The following is a 21545-nucleotide window of genomic DNA, read 5'->3' as shown; positions in this document are numbered from 1 at the left end:
CAGTTGGACAACCCTGGGGCTCGAACCCAGGACCTTCTTGCTGTGAGGCGACCGCGCTAACCACTGCGCCACCGTGCCGCCTAGTGCAAATTATTAAAAAGTAAAATTCCAAGATTACTATAACTATGAGAAAAAGTATAGCTAGTATAAGTCATACATACAATATTAGAAAAAATAATCCTTTCTGGTGAACACCTCAAAAAGGACACTATGTATATAAGAATGTTCTCTCTATTCCCTTTAAATGTTAACATATCAAAATGAGAAAGGTATCTATGACAACATATTGATTGGAAATGAAGTACCTACCAGTTCTACTTCTACCAGTTCCACCAGTTCTATGAGTTCAACTACCAGTTCCACCAGTCCTACCAGTTCAACTACAAGTTCTACCAGTTCTACCAGTGCAACTACCAATTCAACTGCCAGTTCTACCAGTTCAACTACCAGTTCTACTGGTTGTACCAGTGCAACTAACAGTTCTACTGCCAGTTCTACCAGTGTAACTACCAGTTCAACTGCCAGTTCTACTAGTTCAACTACCAACTCTACCAGTTCTACCAGTTCAACCAGTTCAACTACCAGTTCTACCAATGCAACTGATTATAAGCAAATTACAATTAACATTTGACTAGTTAGGACTGATGTATAGGTATCTTGAATTAATATTTGAACTAGTCAGAGGAGAGTTATAAACAAGGCTGCAGCTACATTTGAGGACAGAGAAATGTATCAGTAGCCTATGATGACTGTTATCTCAAACTTGACAGTGGAACCAGAGCCGGTACAGTGGCAGTGGGATGCCTCTGCTCACAGGATGGTATTAGCATCTAATGGAAAGGTTGATGTAATTAATTGTTACGTTTCCTTTATTAATCCCTTGGGGGAAATTCAGTTACTGCAAATTAACCCATCCTAGCTATGATCTGTGTAGCTAGGAACAGTGGGCTGCCGCCTTCATGCTGTGCCTGGGGACCAACTCCAGTTCTTTTCCCATTGTCTTGGTCAGGGACACAGACATTAGTATTAACCCTAACATGCATGTCTTTTTGATGGTGGGGGAAACCGAAGCACCTGGAGAAAACCCACCGCAGACATGGGGGAGAACAGGCAAACTCCACACAGAGGATGACCCGGGATGACCCCCAAGGTTGGACAACCCCGGGGTTCGAACCCAGGACCTTCTTCCTGAGGGGCGACCGCGCTAACCACCATGCCACTGTGCCCCCATCAAAAATGTACATGCAGGACTGAAAATATTTATTGAAAGAAATAGTTAAGCTCAGGATTTTGTTGTAGGAAATGAACACATGAACTGTATGAACCCCAGCAGACCAGCGGCCAGCCGATGTTAACAACTAATATTAGAGAATATGTGTGTCTTTTTGTTATTTCAGTAAACTGTGGTGACAGCTGAACCAAAGCGTGGGAGTATGACGAGTTCTACAAAACAGAATAAACCGCTACGCTACCTGGATGCCCCTAAAATATTGTAATTTCAATTATAGGCCATATCACCCAGCCCTAGACACACCAAACATGTCACTGCATAACATAATGTTAGTGTGATAAGTGAGAATGTTGTTTTTAGTTTAGAGGATCATCCTTGCCCAAATATGTTGACAGAAAGATTCTTGAAAGCTGAAATGTTTAACTTGCCTTGCCAAATATGGTGTGCTTGTTGTTAAGCTCGTCAGCACGTCCCAAGGTGAAAAAAAACTGACTGCCATTATCATTTGGTCCTGAGTTCGCCATGGCCACCAATCCTCTGCGATTGAAGCGCAGCCTGGAGTGAAATTCATCCTAAAATGAGAAGCATAGAAAGCAGTAATGCACAACCTGAATCACAATCTCTTTTCTACTGGCCAAGTTAGTTTGCCAGTACGAGAACATTAATTTAGTAGGCTGCATACATGAAACACATAAGATACAAAATTACATTATGAATGGAATTCTGAATTGTACCTACTGAAAACTGATATTTTCACAAAACCAAGCATTTCCACAAAATAAACTGGAGAGGGCAAACCATTTAAACCACAAATAAAATCTATCATTAACTACAAAAATAATATTTTTACTGTAAATTATGTTGTGTATAGAGAACCCCCCCCCCTTTTCTCCCCAGTTGTATCCGGCCAAGCTGACCCGGTCGCTGCTCCACCCCATCTGCCGGTCCGGGGAGGGCTGCAGACTACCACATGCCTCCTCCCATACATGTGGAGTCGCCAGCCGCTTCTTCTCACCTGACAGTGAAGAGTTTCACCAGGGGGACGTAGCGCGTGGGAGGATCACGCTATTCCCCCCAGTTCCCCCTCCCCCTCGAACAGGCGCCATGACCGACCAGAGGAGGCGCTAGTGCAGCGACCAGGACACATACCCACATCCGACTTCCCACCCGCAGACACGGCCAATTGTGTCTGTAGGGACGCCCGACCATGCCAGAGGTAACACGGGGATTCGATCCGACGAACTCCGTGTTGGCAGGCAACGGAATAGACCGCCATGCTACCTGGACGCCCTGTATATAAAGTATTAATGCTGTGACACTAGATCCTCACCGCAAAAAGCCAGTTAGACAGCCAATTATCCAAAGGGATACTGCTATTCACCATGTAAACATCACATCTTAACTCTCTCTGATAAGACATGTCATGATTAGTAAAGATCCACCGCAAACTCTCCATGCTAACAAGCTTTGAGCATATTCAAAAATACATCTTACAGCAGGATTCATGAGTTCAAACAGTCTGTATAAAACTGATGTAGGGACCTGACCTTGAACGGCCTGCCGTAGATGGACTCTCCACCAGTCCCTGTTCCAGTGGGATCTCCTCCCTGAACAATGAATTCAGGCACCACCCGGTGAAATATCGTGCCATCGTAGTAACCTTAAGGGAAAGTAATGCAGTATTACATACAGGATGTTTACATTATTGTTCAGTGTGGCGACACTCCTTGTAATAATCGTTACACGTTGTCATGGCTGTAGCACTTTGTAATAATTCGGTCACTTTTTGTAATACATGTCACACTTTGTAATAGAGCTTGTCAACACTTTGTAATCACAAAAATTTAACATTTTGAAACAACCGTGTTTAAAAATGGTTTGTCATAGAAAATATTTGTATTCCGCCCTTACTAGAATGTAGACATGACTGCTAGCTTGGCTGATCGCTGAGCAGGTTCAGTTTAAGATGTTTATCAGAAGGACGTCACACAAAATTGAATCAGTTCATCAGGACACAACGTTAAAAGTGTCCACTGGCCTGCCAGGGGGGGTGGGCAATCTTATCCAGAAAGGGCCAGTGTGGGTAAAGGTTTTTGCTCCAACCAAGCAATTACACACCTGATCCCACTAATCGACCAGTAGAGTCTTTCCTGAGGAACTTGATTAGTGAGACACAGGTGTGTAATTGCTTGGTTGGAACAAAAACCTTCACCCACACTGGCCCTTTCTGGATAAGACTGCCCACCCCTGGTAGACTGTAGAGTTCTGGCCTGACCCAGCCATCCTCTTGGCTAGCGTCTGCTTAGTTTCCCCAACGTACAAGTCATGGCAATCCTCCCAGCACTTAACATCGTACACTATATATTGCTCTGTTTTTGCCGGGGGACCCCATCCTTGGGGTGGACTAATTTCTGGCGCTATATCAAGCTGCCATCCATCGTCAGTTGTTCTTGACATAAGCAAAACAGAAAACTAGCTAGCTATGCTATGTTGTCACTACCGCTATAATGCTGCACTTGTGGGCAGATCGGGGCGGGGGGGGGGGGGGGGGCGGGAGGTCATGATAGACCATATCAAATCAACTCTGTGCATAACTGTAGTCCATTGACTTCCAGTTTCTACTGCAGCGGTCATACCAGTTTCCTGTTTGTTGGCGTGTGCTACGTCCACAATTCATTCCGTCCATCCGTCCGTCCACTCATCCTGATAATTGTGGACGTAACTTGATATGTACAACTTGAAATTTTTCACTCGTTTGCTGGTAGGTGCAGGTGAAAGTTTGTTGACAATTTCGTGCATGTCGTTGACATTCATCCATGATAAATCTTGCAGGCACCGTGAAAAATATGCCATTGTCAACAGCACATGCCAACAAACAGGAAACTGGTATGACCGCTGCAGTAGAAACCAGAAGTCAGTGGACTACAGTTATGCACAGAGCCCATTGTGTGCGATCTCTTGCTGTCAAAAACAACGGTGTATTTTGAGACTAATTAATTTTTTCAGTATTATTTTAAATTGAACTGTTCCTTTAGTTCACCAATAGGCTATATTTTATGCTAAAATGTTTTTTATCAAAAAAAAAGTATATTGAAAAATATTTTTTATTGAATTGTTCCACATGCCCGTGTTTTTAATGGCCTCGCGTGCCACTGTAGGCACGCGTGTCACAGGTTGCCGACCCCTGATCTAGAGTGACTGAATCGAATATCCCAATACAAATTGTTTCAAGTTAACCAATGGTATGTATAAGAGAAGTAAAATGAGAATAAGACGTTGACAGTCAATGACTTGATTTGTATGACTATGTTCAGAGGCTGTTCTGGCACCTATTTTCATGAGTTATTCATTTATACATTCATTTATCTCCATCTGTTGGAGCTTTATGAAGTCTTAGTTTTTGCAATATGTTTTATTTGAGACTCAGACATCAACTGATGAGGATTTCTTTCCTCATTTTGTGCATTACTGACTGAAGACTTTGGACCACATAACATTTATAAACAAAATCCCAGATGAATGACGCCAACACCAATTACAAATTGCCGTGCCTTCACAAGTCTAAACCAGAATGGCGAGTGAGGTTACTGTTATATAGACTATAATCCAGGATATCAAGTATTAAGAGTATGTAAATCATTACCTTCCATACATAGCTGCACAAAGTTTCTACATGCTTTGGGCGCCTCCTTGGACCACAGTTCAATGTCAATATCACCTGCTGAGGTCTTCAGCAGCACCTAGTAGAACAGAAAAAGACATGATGCATGCTCAGTAATCCTGGGAAGGAAATCCAAGAACGTTGAACCAGTTCATCTGGACACAACAGCTCAGTGGGAGAAACATTTTATCATTCATCTAAGTCAGTGTTTCCCAACCCAGTCCTCAAGCACCCCCTATCCTGCAGATTTTCTTTGCAATCCTGAATAGGTAGTTATTGTAGTTATTCAACCAATCAGCAATGAATTATGTCAGATTTCTCACACCTTGCACAATTACCTATGCAGGGTTACAATGAAAATCTGCAGGATAGGGGATCCTTGAGGACTGGGTTGGGAAACACTGATCCAAGTGACCTCTTCAGTCTCAGCTGACTGCAGGTATCCCCACCCTTATAAACAATACAGTGTCATAGCGACCGAAACCAACGACCGGTTTCATATGCAAACAGGCGTGACCATTAACTAGCGTTACAGTGGCCATGTGTACTATTCACAGAGGACTGGGGAATATTTGCAAACACAACATTATAAGATGGTGACAGATGTACTCTTAACCCCCCCCCCCGTCCTTGATAGGGAGGAACGCTGGTTTGAACGGGGGGGGGGGTCGAAGAGGCCATCTATGTGAAGAGGGAACAAACATTCCTGAACTGAGGAGGGTGGGTAGGTATGGTGTAGACGTGGTGACCAAGCAGAGGCACTCATTCTTCTTTTCACTCAGTTAAAACAGATTGTATCCCTCTACCGAGGTGGAGTCTTTCAGAACAAGGAATGACAACATTTAAGTTATATGATGACATTACAGTGACCAAACTTCTAGATGATAACTAGTCTCATATAATAATAATATCAATAATATAGGTACGCTGGGGCAACAGTAGTTCAGGAGATACAGCAGGGCTTCCAGTAACTGGGGGGGGGGGGGGGGGTGTTGGTTAAATCCTCAGCCCTTACTGGCAAAAATGTCGAGGTGCTCCTGAGCAAGACACCTAAAACCTAACTGCTCTTGATGAGTTGGTTGTTACCTTGCATGGCTGACACCTCCATCAGTGCATGAGTGTGCGTGTGTGTGTGTGTACATAATAAATGTGAGGCATTAACTTTAAAGCACTTTGAGTGGACTTTGCAGATGGAAAAGCGCCAAATACACGCAGTCCATTTACCCCTGTCCAACTTCAATCACTCCGTTAAACCTACAGCGAGTGCGTGACTGAGTGGGTGTGTGTGACTGAGTGAATGTGTGACTGAGTGATTGTGTGACTGAGTGAGAGTGTGTGAGACAAAGAGAGAGCACACACATGTGTGTGTGTGTGTGTGAATGAGAGAAAAGTGTGTGTGAGAGGAAGAGAGAAAGAGCAAGGGCTTGAATGGTAGCGTGGTGATCTATCCTAAATGTGTGCGTGTGTGATAATATGGAGTATGGTAACCAGGGCCTTTCAACTATCCATGGCTGTGGTAACAGATTTACTATGTTTCTCTCTCTAAAGAACCTCGTGCATAGTCGCTTGTTTAGTAAGCTTTGTCAGTGTCTCTTTCTTTGTAACACTATATTCCAGTTATGTGTTAGTGATTCATTTTTGAAAGCATTCATGGACTCCTCTGTCCTTACTCTGACATATTTAATGTTGCTGGGAACTTTGTTCTTCCTAAAATTACAGTCATAGACTATAAAAACTGGTAGATGTTCATGACGTCATGTATTAAAAACCTGCTCTCAGTGTGGCCTCCTACAATGTTTGTGAATATATTGTCTATTAAGGCGGCACAGTGTGGTGTGATTCTGCTAGGTGTAGTGATTTTAGGATATAAACCCAAACTATACACTGTATTAATGAACTCTTCTGACTTATTGCGCTTATTAGGATTTAACAGGTCTATACTGAAATCCCCACACCTGAACATATTCTTTTGGGTTGATTTTGAATACGTTTCTTCTATGCAGTCCTTAAATATTTTAATATTTGACCCCGGTGCTCAAAATATACAACCTACAATTACATTCTTCTTTTTTTCCCATTGAGATTTCAATTGTGATACATTCCAGCACATCATCAACAGCTGTTGACGTAACGTCTACCACCTTGTAATTCAGGCTGTTGCTCACATACACCCCCCCTCACATACAACCCCCCCCCCCAGTTTTGTTCCTCCTGTTCTTATAAGACAATTTATATCTGGCTAACTCAAAGTAAACACCTTTCTCAGGCCTAATCCATCTATCCATCCATTATCCAAACTGCTTATCCTGCTCTCAGGGTCACGGGACGCTGGAGCCTATCCCAGCAGTCATTGGGCGGCAGGCGGGGAGACACTTGGACAGGCCGCCTGGCCATCACACAGGGCCGACATACACACACACACACACACATTCATACCTAGGGACAATCTAGTACGGCCGATTCACCTGACCTACATGTCTTTGGACTGTGGGAGGAAACCCACGCAGACACGGGGAGAACATGCAAACTCCACACAGAGGATGACCCGGGACCACCCCCAAGGTCGGACCACCCCGGGGCTCGAACCCAGGACCTTCTTGCGGTGAGGCGACCGCGCTAACCACTGCGCCACCAGGGCTAATCCATGTTTCAGATAGAGCTGTTATGTTGAATGGATTCTTGAAGTGACTTAGATGTTTTGGAAGTTGGCGTATAGGCTTCTGCTGTTAATGTGGATAATTGAAATGTTTACGATCTGAGTTGACCATCGTGTTAGACTGATCACCAGTGTAGCATAGACAGTTGTTGTTGAGGACATTATTTTCTGGGTCGGTATCATTTTCCATATCCCGTGATTTGTGTTGGGAATATCAGAACATCTTCAATTCCTGTTTTACTGTTCTCTAACCGCTGTGGTTCTCAACCCAGTCCTCAAGGACCCCCTATCCTGCAGATGTTCATTGTAACCCTGCATAGGTAGCCCTGCTTGTACTTACTCGACCAATCATCTCGCAGCACTTAATTATGCAAGGTGTGCAACATCTGACAAAATTCATTGCCGATTGGTTGAATAACTACAAACAGGTGCCTATTCAGGGTTGCAAAGAAAATATGCAGGATAGGGGTTCCTTGAGGACTGGGCGGTTCATCAGTGTTTCCAGCCGGTGATGAAAGACTACTGTCTGGTCCGGTCATGGTTGTGTATGATATCTTACTTTGCATGTTTTGTTGATGGGCGTGTTGAACCTCGTTGTGTTGCTTAGTGCTCACTGACAAGATTCAAGATCCTTTCCATCTCTGACGACCAGCACTTTGGCCTCCTCTGGGGAGTGTTTCTCAACCCAGTCCTCAAGGACCCCCTATCCTGCAGATTTTCATTGTAACCCTGCATAGGTAGCCCTGCTTGTACTTACTCGACCAATCATCTCGCAGCACTTAATTATGCAAGGTGGGCAACAGCTGACCAAATTCATTGCTGATTGGTTGAATAACTACAAACAGGTACCTATTAAGGGTTGCAAAGAAAATATGCAGGATAGGGGGTCCTTGAGGACTGGGTTGGGTGTGTTTGTTTTTAACCATAATTTCAGCATCAGCAATGGGGCATTTAAAAAACCTTTCAAAACGAAAAATCGTTTGTTGAAGCCCTCACGCGAACGTATGGACGGACTCGCGGTTAGCTGAGGCTGTCCCAGTGCAAAGTGCATCAGTCGTTACTCACCTTTCCATTGGTTGGCGGCTCCTGGATGTAAATGTTGCTCATACCGCTCGTCTAGCTGTTCACCGTCAGCAACAAGAAAAGGTCGCGTTAAATGGTGGAGATGGTGGGAAAGTCAGCGCCAGGCGGCGGCTAAACGTTGGAGAAGTCAGCGCCGGGCGGCGGCTAAACGTCGGAGAAGTCAGCGCCGGGCGGCGGCTAAACGTTGGAGAAGTCAGCGCCGGGCGGCGGCTAAACGCTGGAGAAGTCAGCGCCGGGCGGCGGCTAAAACGCTGGAGAAGTCAGCGCCGGGCGGCTAAACGTTGGAGAGGTCAGCGCCGGGCGGCGGCTAAACGTTGGAGAGGTCAGCGCCGGGCGGCGGCTAAATCAGGTTGGTTAGCCGCTTCAAAGGACAAGGCTTATCGCCACGGCCGCGTCTGTCAGCGTGAGCGTTGTTTACGTTGGACGCGAGGGGCGCGCTAGATAGAGACAGTTGTGTAACTTCGTCCTCTAGGCTCGTAGAGACAAAACAACGAGTCGGTTGGTTTTCAGTAGCTTTTATTTTTTAATCGGATGCAATATTTTGATAATTGTCGAGTGGGCTGAGGAAACGCAAATACGTCGCAACACACAAACACACACCCCCCCTCTAAATGTTGTTGGTTTGTCTCAAGTGTAACGTCGTAATCGGCCCTTGGAAACACCATCTCGACACGCGACCGGTCCGGGGTTTATTGATTAAATGACGACGGTACAATATGTGAACAGTACCGGTGGGGTGTCCGTTGGTAACCCGGGTTTCGACCGATCCGGTGTGGAAATCTGATTTATGATGCGAATATTTGATTTGGCAGGGATTTTATGCCGGATGCCTTTCCTGACGCACCTGCATTAAGAATGTACTGGTTTAGCGATGATGATGATGATGATGATAATTTATTAATGGATGGATGGATGGATGGGAATAAGCAGGAAAGGATCTACAGATAAACCATTTCCAATCATCTGAAGTGATCAACAAATCCACACATCAAACTCAGCGAACAAATCTCCGTATGCACCACATTATTAGTTGGAAGAGGAGTAGGAGGACGTATACACTTATTTTCTCCTACTCCTGCTCACCTACACGTCAGTCAGTTCAGCTACTATGTATATACCCATCCATTATCCGAACAGCTACTATATATCTGAAACTCAATTCCCACTGTAGTGTAGTGTTGAGAAACCCCTTCGTGGTCCTCGTCCCCGAGTCCGTTTGATGTGAAGAAAACAGCCACCACGTTTTAGGAGATTAAAATGGTTTCATTGAGTACAGATCTGGAGACACACTCTGCCAATCCGTCGTGCGTGTCTGACTTTCTTTGTGTGTGTGCTTCTTTATGTGCTAAACCTCCCTTGTTCATTCATCACACATGGCCTTGATTTTCCTGTCCACTATGTTTGGTCAATGCACCCTTTCATGGTTGAGCTTTAGGGAGTGCTCATCCTGTTTGGACCTGCAGCTCTTAGCCGGGGGCCCTCCTTGCACCAGACACGGTATCTCTCCCAAGGCCCCAGGGGAGGGCAACCCCCTCCCCTACCCACATTCAGTGCGAGGCATGCAATATATTTCGTCTACGTGAATGTGTCTTCTTCACCCTGTTCTGGTTACATACATTGAGTTCATACAGAGTAATACAAATACACTCGGGTTATATTTAATATCACTTAACAGTAGCTATAGTTCAAATTCAATGCAAGTTGTGGTGCACAATACAAACCCATCTACCGTGAACAATAAGAGAAACCATCAAAAAACACATGACAGAAATTGAAAAAAAAAGGAAAAGCATCCTAATGTCATGTACCAAGAATAAACAGATCTCAATGCTATACATAACCCAAACATCTGCTCTGTGCCATAAAAAGAAAGAAAAATGTAACAAGAAATGTTTAGAGATAAATAACACTTAGACAGTTACCACAACTCTTCATTATCCTTATATGTACTTGACTGCGTAATGTTTATACTTTGTTTGAGTTCCATGCTCAGACTGTTCCCCAATACCCCACAGATTGAAATGCCCATGCTCTTCAAATCAATGAAGGTTGAATCAGTTCAACTGGATACAACGTTTATTGACAGATACGTTTCATCACTCAACTAAGTGACCTCTTCAGTCTAACTGACCGCAGGTGTCCCCACCCCTTAACCAATACAGTACAATAACGACCAGTTTCATATGCAAATGTGGGTGCAAGTACGACACTGGTCGTTGGATTCAGATTACAATTGCGTCGACTGGTGAGTCTGGGCAAATATTATACGTGGCTATATGAACTTTAATCCATCCATCCATTATGCAAACCGCTTATCCTGCTGTCAGAGTCGCTGTCAGGGATGCTGGAGCCTATCCCAGCAGTCGTTGGGCGGCAGGCAGGGAGACACCGTGGACAGGCCCTCCAGGCCATCACAAGGCTGACACACTTATTGTCAGAAATTAGGGGCTTTCATCGTTTTCAACCCACGAAAATTAATTATCTACAATTCCTAAATGGCAGTTCTTTATACACAAAATAGAGGAGACGACAACTTCTGCATACTGCAGCAACTTTCAAGAAAAGGCCTTGCTTTTTTTTTTTAAATCTCGCTTGCTTTTTGAAGGTGCAATACTCCTTTTGTACTGGTGGGGGCACAACGCCGTCCACAATGCATAGAATTACCCATCCGCGCTAAGCGGAGTACGGTAGCCCAGAGGACACACGCGGGCAACAATGGCGGCGGACGGAAGCGGCGCGGAGTTAAACATGAAGAGAAAAGCGGACCACGGTCAGGGCGACGAAGGAGACGAAGCCGAATGGGTCGGGCCCCTGCCCAGCGAAGCCACGAAGACCAAAAAAAGGAAAGGTTAGTTCCGGGTCCGGTCCAATGACATGTTAGCGCCTAAAGGCCACAAGCGATGGCGCTGATCGACTGTGCGTTTTGTTTCCCTCAGTGTTGCAGTTTGAGCGTGTTTACCTCGACAACCTCCCGTCAGCTGCGATGTACGAGCGCAGCTACATGCACAAAGACGTCATCACGCATATTGTGTGTTCAAAGTAAGTGCTAATGGTATTGTGTGTTCAAAGTAAGTGCTAATGATATTGTGTGTTCAGAGTAAGTGCTAATGGAGTCCGAGAGAGAACTGAAAAGGAGTTGTGCGCCTGTTGCGTCTGTAGACGTTGAAACAGTGCAACAACATGATGCAGAAAGGGCCGGTGTGGCTGCAGGTGTTTGTTCCAACCAAGCAGTTACACTACTACTACTACTACCACTACTAGTACTACTACTACTACTACTACTACCACTACTACTACCACTGCTGCTACTACCACCACTACTACTGCTACTACCACCACTACTACTACTACCACTGCTGCTGCTGCTACTACTGCTACTACCACCACTACTACTACTACCACCACCACCACCACCACCACTACTACTACTACTACTACTACTGCTGCTACTACTACTGCTACTACTACTACTACTACTACTTTCGGCTGCTCCCGTTAAGGGACGCCACAGCGGATCATCCGTTTCCATCTCTTCCTGTCCTCTGCATCCTCCTCTGTCACACCAGCCACCTGCATGTCCTCCCTCACCACATCCATAAACCTCCTCTTTGCCCTTCCTCTGTTCCTCTTCCCTGGCAGCTCCATATTCAGCATCCTTCTCCCAGTATACCCAGCATCTCTCCTCCACACATGTCCAAACCATCTCAATCTTGCCTCTCTTGCTTTGTCTCCAAACCGTCCAACCTGACCTGTCCCTCTAATGTACTCGTTCCTAATCCTGTCCTTCTTCGTCACTCCCAATGAAAATCTTATCATCTTCAACTCTGCCACCTCCAGCTCCACCTCCTGTCTTGTCATCAGTACCACTGTCTCCAAACAATATAACATAGCTGGTCTCACAACCATCTTGTAAACCTTCCCTTTAACTCTTGCTGGTACCCTTCTGTCACAAATCACTCCTGACACTCTTCTCCACCCACAAGATTATTGGTTGTCTAATAGAATCAGGTGTGTAACTGCTACAAAGACCTACACCCACACCAGCCCTTTCTGGATCATGTTGCATTGAGCCTTGTAGTTTCTAATGTCTCCACAGATTTCTGTCTGTGACCAAAGTCAATCTCTCCAACTCAGGACAGACTTTGTCGTCACAGCCAGCCAGGATGGCCATATCAAGTTTTGGAAGAAGAAAGAGGACCACGGGATTGAGTTTGTCAAACACTTTCGCAGCCATCTTGGTATGAACTAGCTTTGTCATAATATTACATCACAATGTGGCGAATTTCAAGTTAATCTATGTCACTTACACCCTGTTTACATGTGGTTTTAACATGCGTTTTGGGCGATCGGATCGCAAGTGGACAGCGAGACACATCGCCGTTTACACTTGTGTCTATCATGTGTCTCCAAATGCGTCCTGCTGACCACTTGTGATCAGATTTCATTACTACAAAGAAGAAGAAGGTTTCGTTACTGTCTACGTCACTTCCGCTACAAGGTCAAAGGGCCTCAGTCAAGCACCAGATTTGCTGACTAGCTGTGAAAACAGTAGCTAAAGTTTGAAGATGTTTGAAGCACTAATATACGTACATGTACGGACTAAACTGTTGAGACTGACAGGACTGATTCTTCTGCCCAAATGGAGATTAGGCATCTTGTTTCACTTCTACTCCAACCACCTACACTCTCCTCTCTCTCCATTTTTTTTAAAGTTGGTGCGCTGTTACCGAAACAACCACCACATCCTGCATTAATAACGTATTTTCCTGTTACGTCCTTGTCAGGGACACATCAGGACGCATTAGCGTTTACACTACAAAAGATATGTGGTCAAACGCATCCCAGTCCACCTCGGCAAGTGGTTTGAGTAACCAGTTCACAAAATGTTTTGGTGCTCATTTACACTTTTGTTTAGCGCTGTCCACTTCTGAGCCGATCACAAAAACCGCATTTTAAAACCAACTGTATACGGGGTGAATGGGTCACAAGGAAAAAGATGTCAAAATGTCTTCATGCATGCTCAATAATCCAGACAGAAAGGTGAATCAGTTCATCTGGACACAACGTTTATTGAGAGAAACGTGTCATCACTCATCTAAGTAACTTCTTCAGTCTCAACTGACTGCAGGTATCCCCACCCTTAAAAACAGTACAGTGACTGCAGGTGTCCCCACCCTTACAAACAGTACAGTGACTGCAGGTATCCCACCCTTATATACAACACAGTGACTGCAGGTATCTCCACCCTTATAAACCACACAGTGACTGCAGGTATCCCCACCCTTATAAACAATACAGTGACTGCAGGTACCCCACCCTTATAAACAATACAGTGACTGCAGGTACCCCACCCTTATAAACAATACAGTGGCATAATGAGCGAAACCAACGATCAGTTTCATGTGCAAATATGGGCGTGACCATTAACTAGAGTTACTATGGCCATGTGTACTGTTCACAGAGGATTGGGGAATGGTTGCAGTCACAGCATTGTAAGATGGCGACAGATGTACTCTGGGAACGAACTGGGAGCGACCATCCCTGAACCGTTGGGGGGGGGGGGGCTAAGAGTATATCTGTCACCATCTTACAATGCTGTGACTGCAACCATTCCGAAATCCTCTGGGAATAGCACACATTGAGATTGAAACTCTAGTTAATGCTCACAGCAATTTGCATATGAAACTGATAGTTTTCAGTCATTATGCCACTGTATTGTTATTATTCATAATTGATTATTATTAATTATTCTATTATACAATACAGTATTTTATAATATTGGGTGGGGGATACCTGCTGTCAGTTGAGACTGAAGAGGTCCCGTAGATGAGAGGAAGAAAAAGATGATACACTTTGGGTTTTCAGACTTCTGGTGTGTTCAGTTAAATGCAAAATATGACATTCTGCTGTAGCACATATGTTGACTACGTGTGTCTGGCAGGTGTGATTGAGAGCATTTCTGTCAGTGCTGAGGGAGCCCTTTTCTGTTCGGTTGGTGATGACCAGGCCATGAAAATATTTGACGTCGTCAACTTTGACATGATCAATATGCTGAAGTTGGGGTAGGTTTAAAATGCATGTCTACTACTACTACTACTATTACTGCGTTATCTCTTCCTGTCCTCGGCATCTTTCTCTGTCACGGCGGCCACCTGCATGTCCTCCCTCACCACATCCATAAACCTCCTCTTTGTTCTTCCTCTTGCCTGGCAGCTCCATATTCTGCATCCTTCTCCCAATATACCCAGCATCTCTCCTCCGCAGGTTTGATTTTGCAAAGGTTTTATGCTGGATTTCCTCCTTGACGGAACCCTCCCCATTTATCCAGGCTTGGGACTGGCACTAAGAATGCACTGGCTTGTGCATCCTCAGTGGCTGGGTTATGAAAGTGCATGTTGTAATGCACAGTGATGAAAAATAGAATCATGTATTTGTTTTTCCAATCTTGGAAGTTACATTTCTCTGCCTGTATTACATATCCCAACTAATTCTGTGATGTCATATCCTTGTGTAGCTTCCATCCAGGTCAGTGTGAATGGATATACAACCCAGGGGACGCCATCTCCACTGTGGCCTGCTCAGAGAAGTCAACAGGGAAGATCTTTATTTTTGATGGACGGGGAAGCAACCAGCCTCTTCATACCTTTGATAAGCTGCACTCTTTACCGCTTTCACAGATCTGCTTAAATCCTAAATTCAGGGTAATTGTGTCCGCTGACAAAGCAGGCATGCTGGAATACTGGACTGGCCTCCCAAATGAATTCCGGTTCCCTAAAAACGTGCACTGGGAATACAAAACGGAGACAGACCTGTATGAATTTACAAAACACAAAACATATCCCATCAGCTTGGTGTTCTCCTCTGATGGCAAGAAAATGGCGACCATTGCCTCTGACCGGAAAGTCAGGATCTTCCGCTTCCTGACGGGGAAACTGATGCGGGTGTTTGATGAATCGTTGACGGTAAGTCCCATTAAACCTTTCAGCTCTGATTACAACTGATACGACTCCTGATTGAAACCCATGTTTATGCTAATCAGAGTTGCCTGATTTCTCCTCTGTTAGATGTTCACAGAGCTGCAGCAGATGAGGCAGCAGCTGCCCGACATGGAGTTTGGGAGGCGGATGGCGGTGGAGAGGGAACTGGAGAAGGTGGACGGCATCCGCTTGACAAACATCATCTTTGATGAGACGGGCAACTTTGTCCTCTACGGGACAATGCTGGGTATCAAGGTCATCAACGTGGAGACCAACAGGTACCTTCTAGACAGATGTGAACATAGAGTCCAGGATCCTTGTGTGTAAACGCTGTGTATGCGCATTACCTTTGTGTACACAATTTCCCACGCACAGGTCGGATCCGTTAGAATTAAATCTGACGTGAGAGTGTGTGTGCCACCACACAATCGTTGACCTGTATTTAGGGACAATGGGAAATCACGACTCGTGTGGCGAAGTAGTTAAATGAAATGAGACCGGATGGGACTCAGTGCGTTTCACTCTTAACGTGCTACTGATTTTAAGTTATGCATCAGATGAAACCTACATGCGATTTGGCCTTCCCGGCTTACATATTGGTTTGGTGCTACTTCTGTAATTGGAGGTGGAGCCTCTCAATAAGATCCTTTAAAACGCCATTCACAATCGCAACTAGTTTAACCAGAGAAAATTCATCAGTGGTTTGAATCCCCGTGTTACCTCCGGGTTGGTCGGGCGTCCCTACAGACACAATTGGCCGTGTCTGTGGGTGGGAAGCTGGATGTGGGTGTCCTGGTCGCTGCACTAGATCCTCCTCTTGTTCAGTCGGGGTGCCTGTTCGGGGGGGGGGACTGGGGGGAATAGCATGATCCTCCCATGCGCTACGTCCCCCTGGTGAAACTCTTCACTGTCAGGTGAAAAGAAGCAGCTGGCGACTCCACATGTATCGAAGGAGGCATGTGGTAGTCTGCAGCCCTCCCCCCGGATTGGCAGAGGGGGTGGAGCAGCGACCGGGACGGCTCGGAAGAGTGGGGTAATTGGCCAGATACGATTGGGGAGAAAAGGGGGGGGGAAAGCAAAAAAAAAAAACGTTTTTTCTGGAGACCAAACAGCATTCATCTTCATAGATACTTCACTTTTAAGTGAAAAAGTGCTTCAAGAGATTCGCTGAAACAAACTAATTTTACATCTGCAGATTAACAGCTGCAGATGTACCATCCACAGCATGAGGAGGATGAGCAAAGATGGTGACATCCCGTGATGGTGCTAGCGATATTTATAAATACTTCATCTATAAGTGAAACAGCGCTTCACATCAACTTAGGTTAACTAAGATATTCACTATATGTTTTGTGTGCATAGATTATTAATGAAAATATGAGATTTTTTTCAGTTACAACAAGCCAGACTCAGGCATGCACGTGAACCTAATATGGAGGAAAGGGTTACAGGAGAGAAGGAGGAAGCAGAACGAAGGGCAGACAGGGTTTATTGGATTGTTTGTTTCATCGCACACCAATCTGATAGCAGAATCACCCACTGTTAAAAGTCTCAGGCTCAGTAGCAGTCTGATGTGGGACCTGCCTTGTATTTCAGCAGGTAGTCTGCACCGAATCATCAGTTGTCAAACTAATGGTGTTCTAGGTGTGATGGTATGGTCATGTAGATCATACTACATCCACATGTGCTGTTCCCTCAAGTCTTATACGTATCTGCACACAAGTACCTCAAACTGCCTTGACTCTCTTGTTAACCGTAAACATTGTTATGGTAGCTTAAATCTGAGAAACACTTCTCTGATGTACTTCCCCAGGTGTGTGAGAATTCTCGGGAAGCTCGAGAACATCCGTGTGGTCAAGCTGAGCCTCTTCCAGGGGACTGCGAAGGCCACACACACGGCACCCACAATTGAGATGAAGGCATCAGACAACCCTAACTTACAGAACTGTGAGCCTGATCCTACCATCTTCTGCACTGCCTTCAAGAAGAACCGTTTCTACATGGTGAGACCACATGACACGCTATTACAAAAGCAGCTCACAAAAACCCTCACTTTGCACATTTGCTTTATTAGTTAAATGTTAACCAATTGAAACTAAAGATACAGTACATTTTGATCAACAACAAAACCCTAAAAAGTTTGCTCACCCGTTGCTTCCTGGAATGGGTCTGACATTTTTCTCATTCCGCAAACCCTCCTACCCCATGTTAATGAGATTCCTAATCTTCTTGACCTCCTTCAAACCCATTCTTTCACGCATATTGTGGACTTTAATCAAGTCTTAAGTTTCCAGGTTCTTCATTCTTCTCTGCAGACCTTGGTCATTTCACACTAGGATTTTGTCTGTTTCTCTAATGCTTTCTTGGGCTCACTGCCCTCTTAACACAAACAGGACTTGCCTGTTTGTATAAGATATATTATGCATATGTGCATATCATTCCGCTTCCAGTGTGGGAAGATGGCGGCGCAAATTCACGTTCGCAGCGGCCTCACCCAGTAACGGTGTGGGAAGATGGCGGTGCGAATTCATGTTTGGGGCAGCCTCACCCGGTACCGTCATCTGTGTCTCAAATTGTCTTCGTTTGATGGCTGGGAGAGCTGGTGCTGGATCGGCTGGGAGAGCTTGGTCTGCTGTGTCCTGTGGGCCCATGGACCACGGCCCTGCCTGGAGCTGTGCCCGAAGAGGTAACACCGAGGGTGGTCTGACAGGACGCGGAAGCGGGGCAGGCTAAGCTAACTGCTAGCCCATGCAGACCAGCAGTTCTGATAACACCGAGGGCGGTCTGGCGGCGGCCTCGCCTAGCCTTTACTGTGTTTTTAGTGTCATCGCATGGAGTGCGGGGAGGTGTGTCGAAGGTGTCTGGCTGGGAGAGCTGGCGTTTGACTGGCTGAGGGAGCCTGGTCTGCTGTGTCCCGTGGGCCCAAGGACCACGGCTCTGACCGGAGCTGCATCCGAAGAGGAAACACCGAGGGTGGTCTGACAGGATGCGGAAGTGGGACAGGCTAAGCTAACTGCTAGCCCATCCAGACCAGCAGATCCAACAGTCATCCTGGCTGGTGTTCGTTTGGATATATGTGTTCTTGTAGTTTTTGGATATGTGGTTTTGTCTTTGTGTTGCACTGCTGTGGGCTGGGGGAAACGACGTTTCATTTCATTTCATGTGCGCAAGTGCATGAAATGAAACAACAAAGTGTTTCTGATTCTGATTGTTTTTATTCGTTTACCCCCAGTTCTCCAAAAGGGAACCAGAAGATACCAAGAGTGCCGACTCTGACCGAGACATCTTTAACGAGAAGCCATCAAAGGAGGAGGTGATGGCTGCCACACAGGCCGAGGGGCCGAAGAGAGTATCTGACAGTGCCATTATCCACACAACCATTGGAGACATCCATATCAAGCTGTTTCCTGTTGAGTAGGTTCCTTTTATCACAGCACAGATCTCCTCTCAGTTAGTGACAAACCTGAAGGTTTGCAAGGTCCACAAACAAATACCTTATTTGATACCTTCTATTAGGGATGGGCCGATATCATGTTTTCCACTGCCAGTTCCAAGTAGGAATCATTAAATTGTCTGCCAATTCAGAGCACCAATCCGATCCGTTAACTTTGCTTAATGGTGCAGACTTTGACCATTGTTTTTGGGTCGGTGGGCAGAATAATTGAGATGGAGTCAGTCTTTTTCCGCCATTAAAGAAATACTTTCACATGGCAAAAATCCAGTAAATCAGGCCACTTTCTCCCATACAGCTCTCCCATTTTAGCCTGATATCGACTGCCGATGATACCAGTACCGGTAGTGGTGAACTCCAGCTTTCCATCACTGGTATAACTAAGACAATTGAAAATCCATGGATCTCTGAATCATGAACATTTTTGTCATTTATTTTAACGATTACTATATAGTAGGGCCTTCCTGGGAGAAATTAAAACCACGCATAGTGTTTTATGTGTCCGCCAGAGTAACCCAATACAGAAGAAGAACAGGAAGCTGCAAGTTTGAAGGACAAAGTTTCCGGGGCTAGAAGGCAGTAGATCCAAGCATGTAGAACATGTAATCGAACCGTGTTTTTGCTTGGTGTAGAGGAGATTACTGACACAACAGCTGACTGCTTCATTTTGAATTAATCTCTGGCAGTTGAAGCGGTCAGAAACCAATAAAATGAATAGTGTCACTGCGGGTGTCGGTAAATTAAACAAAAGAAGCCATCTTCAGGAACTTTTAACATGCAACCGTTTTTTTCCTATGACTGCCTTGCTGTGTAAACAAACCTTAAGACTTGGTTCATCATGTCGAGATATTGATCGCTTTTCTAATGCCTTTTAGATGCCCCAAGACTGTCGAGAACTTCTGTGTCCACAGCAGGAATGGCTATTACAATGGACACATATTCCACAGAGTAATCAAGGTAATGTCCTCTGACTTTTGTGGCATGACAGTCATATGCTTTTATTTCTGATGAGAATCTTTAGTCAGTTCATTGCACACACAGCTTTAGAATACTAAGTCTGCTCATCTGCATACATCCCATGTAGGAGGCAGTTAAAACCAAAGCTTGTATAGAGGAAAGTCATGTTGGCTTTCACCTTCAAATGTAGACATGTTCAATTCCACCTTTCACATGGCGCTTCCAGTACAGGTCAAGATGAGATCAGCCCGGGCGTCCGGGTAGCGTAGCGGTCTATTTCGTTGCATACCAACGCTGGGATCGCTCGGTTCGAATCCCCGTGTTACCTCCCGCTTGGTTTGGCATCCTTACAGACACGATTGGCCGTGTCTGCAGGTGGGAAGCCAGATGTGGGTGGGTATGTGTCCTGGGCGCTGCACTAGCGCCTCCTCTGGCCGGTCGGGGTGCCTGTTGGGGGGGGGGGGACTGGGGGAAATAGTGTGCTCCTCCCATGTGCTATGTCCCCCTGGTGAAACTCCTCACTGTCAGGTGAAAAGAAGCGGCTGGCGACTCCACATGTATGGGAGGAGGCATGTGGTAGTCTGCAACGCTCCCCAGGTCAGCAGAGGGGGTGGAGCCAGCGACTGGGATGGCTCGGAAGAGTGGGATGATTGGCCAGGTACAATTGGGGGGGGGGGGAATCCAAAACCTTTGCAACAAGAACAACAAAATCTGTCTCGGTCTCAGTTGTGGTCTTGACTTGCTCTGAGATGTTGCTATACCAGGGGCATCACTCTCACGTTAACAGCAACCCCGTGCATTCCTATTTTACAGTAGTCGGTGTGCAAGTTACTCTAGTTAGCCTTGCCTGAATATTAATTCTTACTTATTTGCAGGGTTTCATGATCCAGACTGGAGACCCCACAGGCACAGGGATGGGAGGAGAGAGTATCTGGGGAGGAGAGTTTGAGGATGAGTTTCACGCCACACTGAGACATGACCGCCCGTACACTCTCAGTATGGCCAACGGAGGCCCTGGCACCAACGGATCACAGTTTTTCATCACTGTCGTGCCAACTGTAAGTCGCCTCATTAGGTGTACGTGACGGGTATCTTGTTTTGTTTTTCCCCCTCACCATTTCAGTCTCACCATCAACTTGTACCGTTGTGCTTTTCAGCCTTGGCTCGACAACAAGCATACTGTATTCGGACGGAGCACAAAAGGTATGGAAGTAGTCCAGAGGATCTCCAATGTTAAAGTCAACCCCAAGACGGACAAACCTTTTGAAGACATCAGCATCATCAACATCACTGTAAAGTGATCCTGCTCCCTGCTCATAACCTGTACATTTTTTTTTACCAAATAAATTTTGAAATAATTCAAGAACTTAACATCCTCCTTCACTGCTGACATTTCAAAGGCATGCCTATTCAGGCTTTGGGAGTTTAATTTGCACGTACCTACATTCAGAACTATTCGGTTTAAGGCTAAGATTAGGTACCCCCCCCGCGTTTTGTCATGATGAACATGTTGCGGTTGATATTATTTC

General features: G+C 45.5%; 2 protein-coding genes across 2 annotated transcripts in view; one reads left to right on the top strand and one right to left on the bottom strand.

Moving 5' to 3' along the window:
* The window catches only part of cwc27 (CWC27 spliceosome associated cyclophilin), a 76299-nt gene extending 67264 nt beyond the window's left edge, over positions 1-9035 (bottom strand). Inside the window, exons 1-4 of the mRNA XM_056290717.1 lie at positions 8614-9035; positions 4875-4971; positions 2779-2891; positions 1660-1803 (exon numbers count right to left, since the gene is read on the bottom strand). Of these exons, the coding sequence (XP_056146692.1) occupies positions 1660-1803; positions 2779-2891; positions 4875-4971; positions 8614-8655 (396 nt within the window). The 5' untranslated portion in view covers positions 8656-9035. The remainder of the gene's footprint in view (positions 1-1659; positions 1804-2778; positions 2892-4874; positions 4972-8613) is intronic.
* A 2279-nt stretch (positions 9036-11314) lies between these two features.
* ppwd1 (peptidylprolyl isomerase domain and WD repeat containing 1) lies at positions 11315-21374 on the top strand. The gene is made up of 11 exons (XM_056290902.1): positions 11315-11479; positions 11568-11670; positions 12766-12869; positions 14573-14693; positions 15146-15593; positions 15696-15886; positions 17422-17611; positions 18841-19022; positions 19935-20016; positions 20892-21074; positions 21174-21374. Exons 1-11 carry the CDS (start codon positions 11347-11349, stop codon positions 21315-21317), a joined length of 1881 nt encoding a protein of 626 aa, XP_056146877.1. The 5' UTR covers positions 11315-11346; the 3' UTR covers positions 21318-21374.
* Positions 21375-21545: the final 171 nt, after the last annotated feature.

The sequence above is a fragment of the Lampris incognitus genome, chromosome 12 (genome assembly GCF_029633865.1).
Source record: "Lampris incognitus isolate fLamInc1 chromosome 12, fLamInc1.hap2, whole genome shotgun sequence".
Classification (NCBI taxonomy): domain Eukaryota; kingdom Metazoa; phylum Chordata; class Actinopteri; order Lampriformes; family Lampridae; genus Lampris; species Lampris incognitus.
The sequence above is the reverse complement of the archived record's forward strand: the minus strand, read 5'-3'. Positions and strand labels throughout refer to the sequence as shown.

Bases quoted from the DNA above. Each gene is read 5' to 3' on its own strand.
- ppwd1 (XM_056290902.1), top strand. From the start codon at position 11,347: ATGGCGGCGGACGGAAGCGGCGCGGAGTTAAACATGAAGAGAAAAGCG. The intron at 15,594-15,695 runs GTAAGTCCCATT...CTCCTCTGTTAG, and splicing joins TGTTTGATGAATCGTTGACG to ATGTTCACAGAGCTGCAGCA. The intron at 20,017-20,891 runs GTAATGTCCTCT...ACTTATTTGCAG, and splicing joins TATTCCACAGAGTAATCAAG to GGTTTCATGATCCAGACTGG.